Source organism: Amblyomma americanum, chromosome 10 (assembly GCF_052857255.1).
Source record: "Amblyomma americanum isolate KBUSLIRL-KWMA chromosome 10, ASM5285725v1, whole genome shotgun sequence".
Classification (NCBI taxonomy): domain Eukaryota; kingdom Metazoa; phylum Arthropoda; class Arachnida; order Ixodida; family Ixodidae; genus Amblyomma; species Amblyomma americanum.
Window position 1 is genome coordinate 69,363,147 of NC_135506.1, and position 16,964 is coordinate 69,380,110.

Here is a 16,964-nt window from a genome sequence, read left to right on the forward strand (position 1 = left end):
TTTTTTCATGTCATTGTCTGCTGTTGCGCTATTTTATATGTGATAAAGCAAGAGGTGTGCGAGCATCCACGGGCGACCGTCTGTTGTTACATCATACCGCTAAAACCGTAAAGAACAAAATAAGCATCTCTAATATATTTCGCAATCTTATTTACAGCTCAAGCACCAAAATGCAATTAATTTCTGGTACAGGCTCACCTTGAAGCATGGTCGCGCCGAATTCTCAATAGAAAGCTGCACACGGACATATGTTGAAGCATGGAGTTGAAGCATGCGCGCTTCGCCGGCGGGAGGGCGCGTGGTTGCCTAAGTGCGTCCGAACTTGCGCCATTGACAGCAAGACTCAAATCGTTGCTTCGAGCCTAAAAAAAGCTTGATAAGTTGCGTATAAAAAGACCTGTTTCTTTTAAATCTGATATTAAACCATTAAAGAACTTCAAGCAACGCGAGCCGTCATGAATAAAACCAAACCAGTGTTTAGGTACCCAGGTAAATGTAGCCCGGCGGTGCATGTAAACATCGGACTATCTGCATATGCCAAGCTTTGTGAGGGACAGCGGGCTTTACGTCACGACTGACGGCTGGCGCGACCTTTGAGCCGAACAGCATGGCATATGCTCACGGCCCGATCAGTTGACGAGCTTCTTTTGCCGATCTAGCTGGCTGCCGATCTGGAGCCATTCAACAGCCGATTGTAGGCAATCGGCCTGCGCTTTTAGTGGAGGCCCGCTTAAAAGACAGGAGGGATATCCTCTATGTGAATGTGTCAAACCGCGCAACTCTGGACACATTGAACATCATGTAGTGCTTCGGCCGCATGCGGGTGCGCTCATATTTCCGCAGAAAGACAGGTGGTCGAAATTATTCCGGAGACCTGGAAGCGAAGCGCGAAAGGCACCGGTGTGCTGTTCGATGTTAGTGCCCGTTAAAGATCCCCAGGTGCTCGAAATTATTTCGGAGCCCTCCACTACGGCACCTCCTACTCTCTTTCTTCTTCCATTCCTGCCATCATCCCTTTCCTTACGGCGTGGTTCAGGTGTCCACCAAGATTTGAGACAGTTACTGCGCCATTTCCTTTCCTCAATATCCAATTTTTCAAGTACGACGACATGTGTGACTTCCGACGTCTACGTGGGCACTAATGACGATGACTTACCGCATCTGCTGTCAGCTAGAAGACGTGTAACTGACATTGACCGCACTTCGGACGGTCGAGGTGTGTGAAGCTCCTGTTTGCAGGGACAGTTTACCGCCGTTTGTGAAGGTACAGTTTGTGAGGCACTTTGCCCCTGATGTATGCCACGGCTCTTGCAGTTCCGCAAATGCAAGTAACTTTAACACGTCAGCGGTGTGTGCGCGAGCAGGACGATGTCAAATAATTGGGGCAATATGGCTGGGGCGAGCTAGTTGGTTAACCTCGAGTAATCTTCCCTTCATGTAATGGCCCTTTCTGGCCTTCGAGGCACAAGTAAATAAATGGAGAAGCAAAAAAATAAAATAAATAAAGGCAGGGAACAGCGCTAACAAACGGTGCTAGTTGTATTCCGTCTTGTGTCTTGTTCCGTTAGTTGGCGCTGTTCCCCCGCGTTTATACTCAGGACAACCGGCCTGCGCACCCGCAGTCGAGGCGCTTGAATGAGCGAACTGACATCAGCCACACCAGGCGAACTCTGTGGAATACCTAAAGCTGGAGATAGTAACGAAAGCACTAAAGAAAAAATTGGGGGAAATTTTAACCCTTCTGTTTAGGGTATGACGCGACAGCGGTTCCTCTTGGCCACGCAGGAATTGTACACTGTTTACTCCACAAGCGCTAAAATTGTGACCCGTTGTTTTATTGCGCTGTTCAAATGTCAGTCAGTACCAACTCGCCGAGTTCCCAGCCTTAATGGCTCTTTAATCTTTCACAGTCACAATCATTACATGGAAGACCACAAGACATACATATAAAGCCCCGCTTTAACTAAGCTGTACGAACGTGTCTGACTCACAAAGCGAGGGCTCGAGGGTCAGGGGTTTCCGATGCGCTGCTGGTGTGGCTGGCGCCATCTATCGAGGCCTCTTGCAGCCGACTAGTCCTACCTTTTCGGTTACGCCGACAGCAACGCCAACACCCGCTTTTCTGCGGCCCTAGGACTCAAAGCATTTGCGTAAAATGCTGAGCGATCGCTCTTCTCACAGGAAGGCGGCGAAGGCGGTTCGTCGCTACAGAAGACACCTACGCAAGCGGCGCAACAAGTCGGCCGCTGCAGACGTAAGGAGCAACAGACTAATACGCTGCTGGGCAGAAGCCACCAGCCCTGTGCCCACTGTAAGCGTGTTTGAGGCGCACTTGGATGGTCTGTGCGTAGTGGTGGTTTAATTATTTCACTTCTGCAGGTGCCGTATAGTAGAGTAGTGGAGCCCATACGGCACCCCTAAAACCTTTAGATCACTCTTAAAGGTTGAGGACAAGGGTCCTTCTCACTTTACATAGATACAGAGCTTAAGGGGTGCCATTAGCGATTGACTACAAGGCTCTGAAACAAAGCCCTGTGCTTGGTGACAATCTGCGCACACGGTGGAACGAGCACTTAACTTCCGTGCGCAGGAGCAGTTTGGAACACATTCACTAGGGCACCTCTTCCTTCCTTTCTTTTTTCACTCCCTCCTTTATCCCTTCCCTTACGGCGCGGTTCAGGTGTCCGGCGACATATGAGACAGATACTTCGCTATTTCCTTTCCCCCAAAACCAATTATATTATATAATATTATATACACATTCACTACAGGCACGCTTGGCACGGGTTAAGCTGGTTTTAGTGGCGTGGCTTCCTGTACCGTTCACCTTGTGCTGGGCAGTCACTTGCCTTTGAGTCAGCAACTCATGTTCTACTGTGACTGAATATGTATGTGCATAGATGGTGACTTCTGGAGTGGACTATGTTCTACTGTGAGTAAATGTGTGCATAGATAGTGACTGCCGGAGTGAAATATGTACTATTATAAGTGACTGTAGCGGGGAAGATCCGACAGGTTTTAGGTCATTATTAACTTAAAAGTGACGTTAGGGTGGAGCACTTGTCGGAAGAATAAGCAAGGCTAATCCCACCTGCAGCATACAACAACTCAACCCAACTTAAGTTGAGTCAGCCAGAAGAGTCAAGAGTTGCTGACCAAACGAAGCGGCTCTCGGAAAACTGATTTGAGCTGCGCCTGAGTGTTTCCTGAGTACATAAACAGTCGCCAAGGCAGCTGTGCTACTGCTGCCACCGAGGATGTCTGCACCACTACAGCTCACTGTATCATTATTCATTTTCACTTTTTCATATTTCTGTCTTTTCCCCTTCCCCTATATATGAATATGAAAATATTCTGAATATGAAAAATTCCCCAAGCTCTCTCTCTCTCGAACGCTAGAGACACTGCTTCGTCCACTGGCGTGGGCACTTTCGATGGAAGACTTGGGATGACAATGCAGCATAAGATATCTTCGTATTATGGTAAGGGGTGGTCCTGCTGACGCTTCTTCTCTGTAGAGAGAAAAACGGTGATATTTTATTACAACTCATACCCGAGTCGCGTTTATCTGCTGTCCACCCAATACAGAGCGCAGTGCGCATTGAGCAAAGTAGTGACTTTGAGCTACTCTCTGAAGCCAGCGTAGTGAGGCTGGACCTGGTAGGGTCTGAGGCATAACTTCACCAGCGAATGTACGAGACCCAAGGAGAAGAAAAAACACGGGACAGCTGGTAATCCAGCGTTGTCCTGTGTTTTTCTTCTCCTGGGGTCTCGTACTTTCGCTGGTGAAGTTATGCCTGAAATACACCAACTAGCCCACATGGTTACCTTGTTGCTGGTAGAGTCTATATTCTTCTAGGCAGAAGCAATTGTACAAGGAACCTTTGAGACGCCTGCAGCTGTAACGGAAGGTAATGGGCTGCTTATTCGGTCTCGAGTCCAATATATATTGGCTGATAGAAGATATGGGCTTTTATGGGAGCTCCCGCAAGAACAGAGGGAAGGCGCGGTAATCTGTCACCAGTGGAAAAAGCAACCAGTGAGAATAAATTCCCCCGCAGCCGGACAAAACGTTTCTATGATGTATTCGCAAGTTGTTTTACTCGAGAACTTGCACGAGTTAGCTTCCACGCCGTGTGTGCAGGCGCGAAAATGCCCTCGTGGCGCCAAACAAGTAAAAACAGCGGCCGCTCGGTCGTGAGCCACCGCCACTGCCGAGCGCTCTGTTCAGCGAGCCGTTTCCCACCGCCGACGTGGCCCCCAAACACAGGCGTAATGGAGAGGCCAAGCTAGAAACGACGAGGTGGCGGCGCCTAGTTTTGGCGGGTCCAGGGAGAAAGGGGCGGAGGGCGATGAATGATTACCGGCGCGGCAAAATACGCAGCTCGCAAAGCAAACAGCTACACCATCCGCAAAAGCCCGCGCGGTTCCAGGAACTGCCGGCGCCGCTTTTCATTGGAGTTGTAGCGCCCTCTCGCTTTCACGTTCGTAACCGCGCTTTGCCTTGCCCGTCCTCCGGGAGTTCGTGTGGTAAACGTCTCGGAGGCTACACTATGCCAAGCCACGACTCTTCCTATTAACAAGTCGAGTATGCGACGATATGTATGATCCCGAAAGAGTTCAAAAGATGGACACGGGATGTCGCGGCGGTATGTTGGCATCTTTCTGGGCGCTAAACTTTTTTGGGTTTTGTATTTGGGACTTGCTCACGTTAGCTTATGCAATATTATTGACGGTTTCCGGGAATGTCGACTCGCTTCTGCGAATTCGAGGGCTTTTGAGGCATCTGCCAGTATTAAAAGGCGCGCAGCGGCAGTGCGCATCTTTAGAGGTTAACAGGCGCCGAAACTTCTTTGCAGGAACACTGCACACTATTCTTTTTGTCGCAGTGTTGTTCGGCGCTTTAATAAAAAGAGAGGAAAAAAAACTTTGCCATTGAGAACATGGGAAAACCCAACTAAAGCTAAGCTAATAATAACAATAAATCAATCTTTATTTCCTTTTTAATACAAGAAAAGGGACCCCAGGCGAAAAGCTGCAAAGCAGAAAATATATTGGACTGTTACATTGGACAAGCTTTTCGCATTGGACAAGAAGGGGGGGGGGGGGGGGAACCACTACCCCTAACCGATAAATTTTTATAGGAAAAATCACTTCAACTCCATTTTTTTTCGACAAAAGGAGTCCAAGAAATATATACTTCACCCCCCGCTTCATCCGCCCGTTCAAAAAGTGACTCATAAAACTGCTCCGCGGATCTAGCCACGGATAGTAGGTATATAACAGGCAAAATTTCATCACCTCAACCGCAGACAGTGAGGCTCCGTTGAAGCTAACAATCGTGAGGCTGCGCGCACTATAACTATGCTTCCCTGATCTTACACCCATACCGTTGCTTCAGGAAAGCGCTCAACTTAACATACTCAGTGAACTCACCGATCAGCAGGAGGCAAACAGAGCTCGCAAACTATTTCTTCAACTTCATCGTGTAAAGGTGCTTTCTCTGTGGTGGTACTGTAAGCTTACTGAGGACGTTCTATAGTTACCCAGCCGGCAACAGCCTCGCATACATCTCACCGAAGCATAATAACGCTGCACTGCACACATCCCAACGGCGAGTTATCGCTGTCTATAGAGTCTCTCCCATCCTTACCTTAACTCTCGCATCACATATAGCGTGTATACATGCACCCGTCTGGCATTAGAACTTCAAGCGATTTATAGCAACATTGCTTCACTACCGCTCATTCCCACATTCTATATAGTTCACCTATTCAGCGATCCCTCGCCACCCTTAAAAAGCTCAGGCCTGTTGGTCTCCCATTAAAAATCCCACAATCCATTCTTCAGCTCTGCACAAAGTTCCTTTGTCATGTGCGCGCCCACAGGATTCGCGCTGATGCTCACGATCCGCATAATATTCAGCTGGATACCACGACACAACATGACACATCAGGATACACGCCACATTCCCCTCTTCCTTCTGACCCGTCCCTGCCCTACGTATCCGAGTAACAAGTTCTGCGCTACCTGTCCTCCGTACCCTTATTAGGGAGGAGGAGGTATCCGCACGCCAAACTCGGCCGGGGCTGGCCCTGAACCTTTTTGTACGTCTCCAGTGGCGTATCCTTCCGTACGTCATCAAACTACTGCCTGCGGCTGACAAGTGCCCTCATTGTGACGCTTTACCAGATCTGAGTGATGTGCGACATATGTGGACCTGGCCAGCCATGGCTTCTATGCGACAAGGCTTCCTCAGGGAGGTGAGCCTGCGGTGGAACCGCGAATGTGGCGAAAAGTAGATCATGGACAATCGCTTCACTGGCAAACTTTGAGAGTATCTGAGCAAAACTGGCCTTCACTCCTTCTTCTAACTTCCTCCTGCAGTCTCTTCCTTCTTTCTCACTATGCCCTATGGCACACTTTTCGCATAAAAAAAAAACAAGCCTCTGGCTGCTTGGATAGAACTATCAATACTGGAAGAAGATTCCTTCTGAAAGTACGGAACGGGGTTTAGGCATGTGTGAAGAAGCAGCTGCGGCATCGCGAGCCGGTTCCTTCACGTAAATCTGACAAGTGGAGACAGGAATTAATGTTTTTAACCTCTCAGCTCCAAAGAATGATTGATCTGACCGACAGGCGTCTTGGCATCCTGGCCCGAATACTGGGGACGTCTGTTTGATAACATGAGAAATTTGTGGTACTTGGCGACCAGTTTGAGAGAAAGGCTGGCTGGACCTTAAAGCACCGAGAGCCATACCAGAGAATTTAGAAGAAAGTGCTCGGAAGAAAACGTACACCTCTGGGCTTCCTGATTACATCTGTTTTGCGAAAATAGTGAGCCAACAGTTGGGACACACTTCAGCCTGTTTCGCAGTTAGCGAAACAGGCGTATAGTCCTGCAGTGCATCAGGACGATATGGTAACGCGGCGTAATAGCTAGGCGATGGCACACGTCCACACAGGGTAAAGAAGGGGAGAGTCACGTGGTAACCTGTATAGGAGTGTTATATGCATACGCAACAAAGGGTAGACCCTCATACCTGGTTCCAGGTGGTGTATATGGACGGCATATAACCAAGCGTGCGATTGAAGCGCTCGGTGAGGCCGTTGGTTTGGCCGTGGGAAGCGCTTGTGGTGCAGCGGAGGGCGTTGGAAGTAGTCAGGATCAACTGAAGACCCTCGGATAGGAAGGCTCGCCTTCTATCGCTCAGATTTTCAAGATGGTCGCCATGACGCAAAACGAAACGTCGTAGAACAAAGGAGGCAAATTTGCTGGCTGCAACGCCTGTAAATGCTGCGGTTTCGACGAGGCGAGTCAGATGGTCGACGGCCGCAAATATACAACGATTCCCAGCAGTTGTGTGTGGAATCAGACCATAAAGATCAATGCCAACATGATCGCAAGGTTGAAACGTTGCTCGGGAACGCAGTAGACGAGACTCCCGCCTTTGGTAGTTGGCACGAGCGAAAGAAACCATGAGTCTTTCTTTGTGCTGCTCTGAAGGCATGTCCTTGATGGACAATGACGACCGCATAGCGTTGTAGGCAGGTGTTGACAGACCGTCAGGTGGTATCGGTGACTGAGGTAAAGCGTCGGCGCTGGAATCCTTGCGTCTAGACGTGCATGTCCCACGGATGTTATACACTGGAAGGTGGGACGACCAGCGAACTGTATAGACAGCCGTATGGGTCTTTGAGGGAAGATAGCCAGCAAAGGGCGTGGTGGTCCGTAACGAAATCGAAGGTGCTGCCGTAAAAGTAAGTACGAAACTTCAGAAGCTCTCAGACGTTGCCCAAAGATCGCTTTTCAGGGACCGAATACTTGGCCTCTGTTTTAGTTAACGTCCTCCTTGTAAAAGCGGTGACGTTCTCGTTCGCTACACATTTGCGCTGCGTGGGCACAGCGCCGATGCCGGCATCACTGGAGTCTGTGAGCATTTCTCTAGGCGCATTCAGGTCAGAATGACGTCATATTGGAGATGAGGAGTGAATTCTGCATAATTTTGCAAACTCTTCATTACAAGCAGCTGACCAAGCAGGCAGATCATTACAACCGAGCATACAGCGCGTAATTTTTATTGTTGTGATGGCGTACTAAATGGAAGAATTACTACGAAAGTGTGATTTCAGACACGTTTATTAATACAAACGCTATATATGAACATGTAATGAGAATATATTTTGCGTAGCTAGGTACTCCTTCCAGGTTAGAAAAGCACCTACAGAGTGTTTCGCATCTATTCTATCTTGAGCCATTTCACAGGTCTGAACACCCTCCTAATTTTAGACAGTGTAGAGCTAAATATATCGCAATGAATCATGGCGTAATCCACATATCCATCGTATTTAATCTCCCTTTCTGCATCTTCGTGTCAGTGCCGGATGCTCGGTACAAAAATTGAGGTAAAAACTGCTTAAAACCGACAGCAAGGTTCATATTTCGTCTGAGTGTTTTCAAGGCCATTTTTACCTTAGCTAGCCATGACGCGTGCAATGAGCCTCACCTGCAAATTCGATTACAGGCTCATCTACTGCTTTTACGTTCCTCGATATGCGCCATGTCATGGAGGCTTCAGCAAGAGTGAAAGCCGAGAAAGACCCGGCATTAAAGGATACTCAGGGCTGGTCCATGCAAAAATTGTTTTCAGTAAAAAATTATTCCTTGGCAGTGCTTGAGTATGATGACGTCTTTCCGGCCGCAAAAAGTCATTTAACGAAAAAAAAATAAGATTTAAAGATTTTGCCGCCAATGGATTGAGTGACGTCTTTACCAAAAAGGAGTGGTTGCCACTGCATTGGAGTGAATGGCGATGTAGCGTAGCCTTTGATGCCCGCTCTAAGATCGATGTCGAAGCATGCATTTTACTTCCAAAATCGGCCGCTAGTGGCGACATCTACGTTTCTTTCTTTTAAATATTTTGTAGCATATAAAACCTCGGCTTACGGTGAGGGTGGTCTGTTTGTGAATAGAACGTGGTACCCCAACGGTGCAGGCTAACTTTAATTTGTCCTCAGTGTTCCTTTAAGTAAAAAATAAACATGAAGAAAGAGTGGCAGATCAAATGAAAGGAACACTTGAAAGGATGAACGTAAAAGTAGAAATGTGACCCGCACATCGCGCTGCACAATCCGGAACGTTGTGCTGAGCGGCAGATGCGTGGAAGACCCACTGAATGACAGTCGGGGACAAAAGTCTCTGGACCGCGTGTTCCTCAAACGAAGCTCATAGCTCTGCTATTAGTCGGCAGGTGGAGACCACACTGGTGGAGATGAAACAACAAAAGATTGCCTTTCACCTCCACAAGTGTGATCTCCAGCCGCAGGATAACAGCAGAGCTTTGGGCTTCGTTGAGAAACACGTGGTCAGGAGACTTTTGACCCCGACTGTACATGCAGCGAAGCCACTGACAAGTCAGCGATAAACACGGAGATAAGCTGAACTCTTTGGTTCCACCGCGTACGTCTTGAGCGTCAGCCACGGGAGGTTCGCAGGCGCTGCCTACAAGTACGGTTTGAAGAACTTCACGAAGACACGCTCGACAGTGTCGGCATCGTGGCCGCTGTCAATGTAGACGGCCCCCGCGACGGATTGGACAAAGTTGTGCAAGAAGCTGCTCTGCCTGCTGTCCGACGAGCTGTGAAGTGGTGCCTGTAAAATAAGAACAGTGTGAGGAAATGTCTTCGGCATCCCTACATGTGATAGCAATAATAATTATCATCATCCTATTCAACGAGCATATTGTGTGGAGTGCAGTGTCAGAGCCACTCCCCTTTCTCTTCAACAGGGTTTTGCCCCAACCATCCTCTGAACTGAACTCTCCTCGAGGTGGTGATTCCTTACGGTTAGTATGAAAAAAAACAAAACATCGAGGATGATTCCTTACGGTTAATATGAAAAAAACATCGAGGATGGTTCTCCAACATGCCTATGCCTTCATACCGGCGGGAGCGCCGCTTGATGCAAGTCCAATTATACCCATAATTTACTGGCAACGTAGGAGGCAATTGTGTATATCCTTGAGGTGACGCGGGCTGCCCGGTGATGCCCTCACGCTTCCAAGCAGTTGAGCTCCTCATGACAGTCATGGTTAGATAACAGATTTCTATCGACGCGCAGTGACTATTAAAATGACATGCTGATAGTTTACGAGGAGAGAACACTAAGAAAGAAGTCTGTGTTGGGTGCTATCAATGCTGCGTTTCACCCCTGGCAATGTGGGCACTTAAGAAATCGAAAATGATAGCTCAGAGGTGTGCGAATTTTAGAAATTTTGAAATAGCGAATTGAACATCCTCTTTCTCGATTCTCTGAACGAATTAAATTATCTGAGTTCAAGAATTATTAGAAAGGAATCGAATATGCTCTGAAGTTCTCGATTAATTGTGACGAAGTTCTAGTAAGGCACGTTGTAGTTTTCTTGGACGGCTCTTTGTTACAAATGGTTAACTCCGACGCCTCATAGCATACTGACGCAATCGGACTGCACGGTATGGATTGTTCAGCATTGCAACGCGGTCAATTCGTGTGGTGGCAGCCGTAATCTTTATATGTGTTCATCAAGATTGAGTGACACGGCAGCACTCATGTAGGTTTAACAAACCATGTTTTCACGCCACATCTTGGAGGTCATGCACCAACCGTAGGTCTCTCCCCTTTCATTTACTGAGTTGTGGTGCTGGTTTATTCGTTGTGGTGTTCATTAGTAAATGATTACTTTTCTGTACGTATGACAAGAGGGTTAGAAGTTATAACGTGAGTTAACTTTACGAAGCCATTAATCGAGATCAGCTTTGTGTCTTTTGACAGACAACTCTTGATTTACCTCGATGTTTTATAGAACTAAACCGCAGCGCCACTGCTAGATCTACTCAGTTTGGCGCGATTCTTCATTTTGTACGAGTATTCTCACGAGTATCTAATATTCGTAAAAATATTCCAGCGTTATTCGCCGCCAGCTCCTCTGTCCAACAGCACTGCCTCACCTGGGACCTCGCTCGATTGGCGAACTGCGTCATGGACAGCTTCTCTGGACCGTCGTTGACGAAGACGTACTTGTCCAGGTCGTTCAGCGCTGCCACGTGGGACAGCGTCTCCTGGCGAAGGAGCCGCGTCTTGGCCTCGTGCATTTCCTTGTTGGTCTTCAGCGTGCCGTTCTTCAGCATGTGCCTTCGAGGAGAGAAGACCCCGTAAGGAGGTGACGCTGACTTCTCTAGAGAATCTTAGAGCACAGACTAAGGATCAGCACTGCTTAGCCTCAATCATTTTCGACGTTTTCTATCCGCACACATCGAGTTGCCCCTTATCTGTGCTGCTATACTTTCACGCCTGTACTGGCCGAAACTGCCTGAACTGAACAGATTATACAATTCGACGACCTTCAGGAATTGAAACACCTGAATGAATGAATAAATAAACAAAAGTTTTCAGAATGTGGTTCTTAAGGATGAAATGCCTAATCCGTCGATAAAATGTCTTTGATGATGACTATGTATTTTTATGACGCAAGGGCATGCATGGCTGAAGAGCGCCACGGCGCAAGGTACTTTCGATTACTCAAGGTGGGGTCAAAGGACAATTTTCCAAGCATTTCGCCCCTGATAAGCCGAGGCCAGGGGAAAGCTTGTACCCATTGTATCACCGGTCGGTACACGGCGGCAGTGTGGGATCGAACCCCGCACCTCCCTCATTCGAGGCGGATGTTCAACCACTAGGCCACCGCAGCGGTGATAAAATGTTTTGCAGACTCCAAAAGATACTAGGTGCATAGCCGAAGTGTGCTTTACAGAAATGGGCAATCAGAATACTGAAATATTTTCTCTAGGACAGCGGCATCATTTTGAGTTATTAGATATGTAACTTGAGCAGATCCTGCACTCATTTGTCTTGGCGCGTGCTCTCAGTGCAATTGCTTGTATGTTACGCGACCACGGGTACCATGAAAATCAATTATTCATCACTGCCATGTCTCTGGCACATTATGCTCTTAGTGTTATTGTTGTTGCTTATTGTTTCTCTTTCATTTATTATACATAGGGAATCGGTATCATTTACTGTGATTAAGATATCGTGCGTGGAATATATGTTCTATGTTACGTTAGCGATTCTGACGTGTGAATTGTATTATCTGCATTGTGAAGGGTTTGCATTGTGACTGTGTTTTGTGGAGCTCTATGTCGCCAGTTGTACTGTGGTTTTCCCCTTATGTGAAAAGGAGTAGGCGACGCCTCTATCAGGCGCCAGCATCTTCTTTTGTGTCCTTGTCAATATTTTCACGTAATGGTGACGGCAGTCGAAGGAGCAATGAAGACTGACAAAGGTTCTTCCGTCCGCCGCGGTGGCTGAGTGGTTGTGGCACTCGGCTGCTGGCCCGAAAGACGCGGGTTCGATCCCGGCCGCGGTGGTCGAATTTCGATGGAGGCGAAATTCTAGAGGCCCGTGTGCTGTGCGATGTCAGTGCACGTTAAAGAACCCCAGGTGGTCGAAATTTCCGGAGCCCTTCACTACGGCGTCTCTCATAGCCTGAGTCGCTTTGGGACGTTAAACAACCATAAACCAAACCATAAAGGTTCTTCCGAAAGAAAACTCTTTATTTGGGCCGACTGGCGCCCACAATGGACTGAATCGCTCGGCGGTGGCGAAGCGACAAGCGTGCTCGGCGGTCGTCGAACAGAATGCCCGCCGCTGTCGGCCGTGCTCAGTTTAAAGCTGACAGCGAACTTTCGAGATAAAGCGTGCCAAGTTACTCGAACATTTCGGAACAACGCACAATCAGCTCTGCCTGGCTGCGATCAATCGAGATAAATCTGGTCGCGTCTTGCATCACAAACAAATCGATAAAGCAGCGTGGCGGCAGATTTGATGAATGAACAAACACTGCAAAGATTCGCGGCAATACACGTCATCAACATGGCGGGCAAGATGGGCGTGTGCGGAACCTGCTCCGCTCCTTTTCGAGGTAAGCAGCAGTTTATTGAGTGTTCATGCGGGTGTACGAGGCGTTTTCATCTTAAATGTGTGAATATCAATGCCGGGGAATATGCGCTGCTTATGGACAACGAAAAAAGTACGTAAAGTCGTGCGCAAAAGTGGTATACAACAGGCAGCCGGTGGCAGAGCTCGGGAAAACTGCGCCGAAACGCCATCTAGCGACAGCGACAGGGACCGGGACAGCTCGAGGGGGACCCATCTTATCTGCAGGCATGCCAGTTGGTTCCTTTCGGTGTGTCGCGCTACTGTTCGGTGAAATATGGAGCGTTTCCGCAGCAAAACCGTACCTGCTAATGTTGAGTTAAAATTGCACGCCACAGACACGGCCTTTTGTTCGTCGACTTAGCGTCACGCGAACGACCATTACGCTAGCGATATCGCAGCGCGGCCAGAGCCGGCCATGTGCCGCCGGATGGCTTGTCGTATTTCCACCATGCAGTGAAAACAAAACTGCGAAGAAAAGAAAAACGCCACCCACGCGCCTTTTATTGCGTCGGAGCATTTAGGCGAGAAGAAGCGCGACGCATCGAGCCGAGCTAGCAGACGTGCTTGTCGATAAAATGGGACACCGCCACGATTGTCTCGATCCGAGATAGCTGCTGCTAGATGGCATTGCAATGCAGTTTCCCCGAGCTCCGCCACCGGCTGCGTGTTGTGTACCACTTTTGCTGACGACTGTATATACAAGACAACGAAGGTAGGCCTATCACCCGCAGTTGTGCAACATCAGGCGAAGACAACGCAAACAGCTCGACAGCTATAGTGAAAACGATGCTGTCCATTTAATCCGCCAACCAATGCTCAAGACTGAGGCTCTGGATGCTATGGTTGAATCGGAAGGAATTGCTACCACCGTGTTGCAAGGCGATAACAGAAAACATAACGCCAACACTTTCCGACTTGCATCGACGCTTCCACTCATTCAGTGGCCCAAGCTCACGGGCCTCCCACCATCCATACGGGAACAACCAACTTGGCAACGTTGTTTGAACAATCGAGAATATCTGCTGGGGTACAAAAATCTACCCTTCAAGCTGCGAACCGCCCACCGTTAGAAGTGCTGCCACCTGTGAAAAAAATTACAAAGCGGAATAACGTAGGCAAAGACGGGTTTCAGGAATTCGCCGCAAACGCCCTGCAGCCAGGTTCGGCACCAGGAAATCGTCGGACTTCGCAATTACGCCACCACCTAGGAAGGCTCTATTGCTTGGAAGATTTCATCCAGACACAATACGACACACTAGTGAGTGAACGACTGCAAACTATGCTCGATAAAAACGCGTTTTGTTGCACATAACTGAAGAGGAAATTTGCTGCTTATGCTTCTTTTTGTGTTGAATTGTATGCTTATAGGTATGAAGAAATCAACAACACCGAGATATGGCCTGATGGATGTCTTTTCCGCCCCTTTTTTCGCTTCTTTGCGAGACAGTGTGAGGCTGGCAAGGCCGAGTGAAAGCAAATACAGAAGAAATGAATAAATGTCACAATACATTAAGCCTCTATACTACCAAAGCGTCCGCGATTTAAAGGGGAAAGCAAATGTTTTGTCGTGAAATGTCACGGCTTGCGATTACGACTGAGACGTGGCTGACATCCCAAGTTGGGAATACTTTGTCTCAATATCACGTTCATCGCAAGGACAAATTATAAGACCTGTAACTACATATATGGGGGCGGTGTTCTTAGCGCCGTTCGTAGATCAATTAGGTCGTTCAGGTGGACGGTCTTCGAATGTCAAGCGGAGTGTGCCTGTGTAGAATTCTTTGTTCAAGGCGGGAGAAAGCATCTACTTGGGAGCTGTTATTTGGATTCCAGACTTCAGCCGTGTCGCGCTTAGAAGCTGTCTAAACCACCTCTACGACAGTGTCGATTTTAACAAATACCAAGTACTAATTGTTGGTATGTTTTTAATTTAACGGTAATCGAGTGACCATGTGGTAACAGTTTCTCTAGCGTTGCAGAAGTGTGAGAAAAAGCGAGAGATTTGCTCGAATTTGCTAGCTTTGCACAGATGAAGCAAAAGCTTACTAAATAATAGAGGTAACCTCTTAGATCTAGTCTTGGCCAACGGCTGTGAATGCGTTATTTCTAAGCCAAAGCTAGCGCTTGTGGGCATGACACCTGCCACCGTCCCTTAATTTGAGGCAGAGTTGTCTACTTGTGTTGCTTTGAAGAAAGAAAAGCCAGCTATCGCACGCTACGATTATAGTAAAGGCGACTATTTAGTTCTTTATCGGCATCTTGAAGCTGTCGACTGGCCGAGCCTACTTTGGCGAAAACTTGCGCCAGCAAGGCGTCACAAACAATCACAAACATTATCGAAACTAGAATACAAAAATCTGTGCCGAAAACGATTCTCAAAACGACTACCTATCCGCACTGGCTCTCGAACGAACTTAGAAAGGCGCTGCATAAGAAACTGCGCTATCACAGACGATCTCCTACAACGCAACTGTCATCGTGGTACGAAAAATACCGCGCATGTAGGAAGAAATGTAAACGCCTTTGCCCCCGTGACCCCATTAATTACACACACACTGTAGAAGAAAAACGTATGTGCCTCGGCTCCCTCATTTGGACAATTTTACCCTCCTTTCATCAAGTAAGGAACTCCTCCGGCGCCGCACACGTGCTCTCATCCCTCCGTGTGCGGTAACCTTGCCCCGCGGTCTTACCCGTGCAGAGGAGGTTGCGCTTAGGAGGATCCGGGTCGGGGTTGCCCTCACACCAGCCGTCACTCGGAAGTGGCCTCAGTACCAAGATTTGTTTCCTCGGCCAGGGTGTCCGATATGTAAATACGAGGACACTGAGGCCGACATTCATCACTTACTGTGGGACTGCCCAGATCTCAAGCCTAAAAGGATTCGGCACCTGATGGTAGCGGGTGTTTCACCAAGCAACCCTGATTCATACATTGCCTGGACGCAGGCAGCGTACCACAGTTCTCTACTGGACTTAATCAAATCAGCCAACCGTTTTCCGTTCTTTTAATCTCTACTACTTCATTAATCACACCTTCAACCATCATTGATGCCCTGGGGCAATAAATTTCGCTTGAGAAAAAAACGTATGCACTCTCCTAATGCAGTTTGGAGCTTTTCAGTGTTTGGACGTCAGTGGATCAAAGGGATCTAGCTTTATCAAAAGTTCTTGATGAAATCTTCGATCCCGAGGCAGTATGCAATGCGCTCGCCGAGCACTTCGCCTCAGCAAGTCCAACCGTTCAAACCACTGCCACTGCCTCCCCTCTTGTCGCTTATATGATTCTTTCCTGAACATGCCAGCCTTTGAAGCTTCCGAGGTAGCGGCAGAGCTATTCGTGCAGTACCACTCAAAAAGAGCTTCGGTGCGAACGAAATTCTAATGTTCGTAATCAAGGGTTGTGCTAATTTACTCACACCTATCTCGACACACGTTTTTAACTTGTCTATACCTATGAAAACGTCTCCATCCCACCGAAAACTATCCCTGATAGTACCAGAGCGCAAAAAATGTGTCAGGACTGACGTCAGAAACTATAACCGATCTCGCTACTGTTATCTCTAACAAAAATTTGCGAGCGTGTATTGAGCATCAATGTTCTCTATTATCTAAAAAATGAAATTAACTATGAACAACATGGCTTCTTTCCTGGCCGTTGTGGCGAGAAAAACCTCTGCTAGCTTTTGAAAGTTTGTTCCCCCAATGAGATGATCTGCTGTTGCGCAAATTGCGGCGATATGGATTCTCACCATCTCTGTTAGAATGGTTTGCAAGTTACCTTTGCGACCACGTAAATATTGTCATGTATACGGTGGATGGCTCTCGTCTGCATATGCGCATAAAACTGGTGTGCCACAGGGGTATAATTTATCGCCTTTACTTTTCATTCTTTTTATTAATGATATTGTAGACTGCGCCAAATACACTGAGATACTACAGTTTGCTGATGGCCTAAAAAAATTCGTTCTGTGGACGCCATAACAGACTA

At 47.8% G+C, this 16,964-nt stretch overlaps 1 protein-coding gene across 2 annotated transcripts in view; it reads right to left on the bottom strand.

Moving 5' to 3' along the window:
• Window positions 1-8,071: 8,071 nt before the first annotated feature.
• The window catches only part of LOC144106542 (uncharacterized), a 55,550-nt gene continuing 46,657 nt past the window's right edge, over window positions 8,072-16,964 (bottom strand). For both annotated transcript variants that reach the window (XM_077639389.1, XM_077639388.1), the window contains 2 exons: window positions 10,987-11,170; window positions 8,072-9,652 (listed from right to left, as the gene is read on the bottom strand). In XM_077639389.1, the coding sequence (XP_077495515.1) occupies window positions 9,503-9,652; window positions 10,987-11,170 (334 nt within the window). In that variant the 3' untranslated portion in view covers window positions 8,072-9,502. The remainder of the gene's footprint in view (window positions 9,653-10,986; window positions 11,171-16,964) is intronic.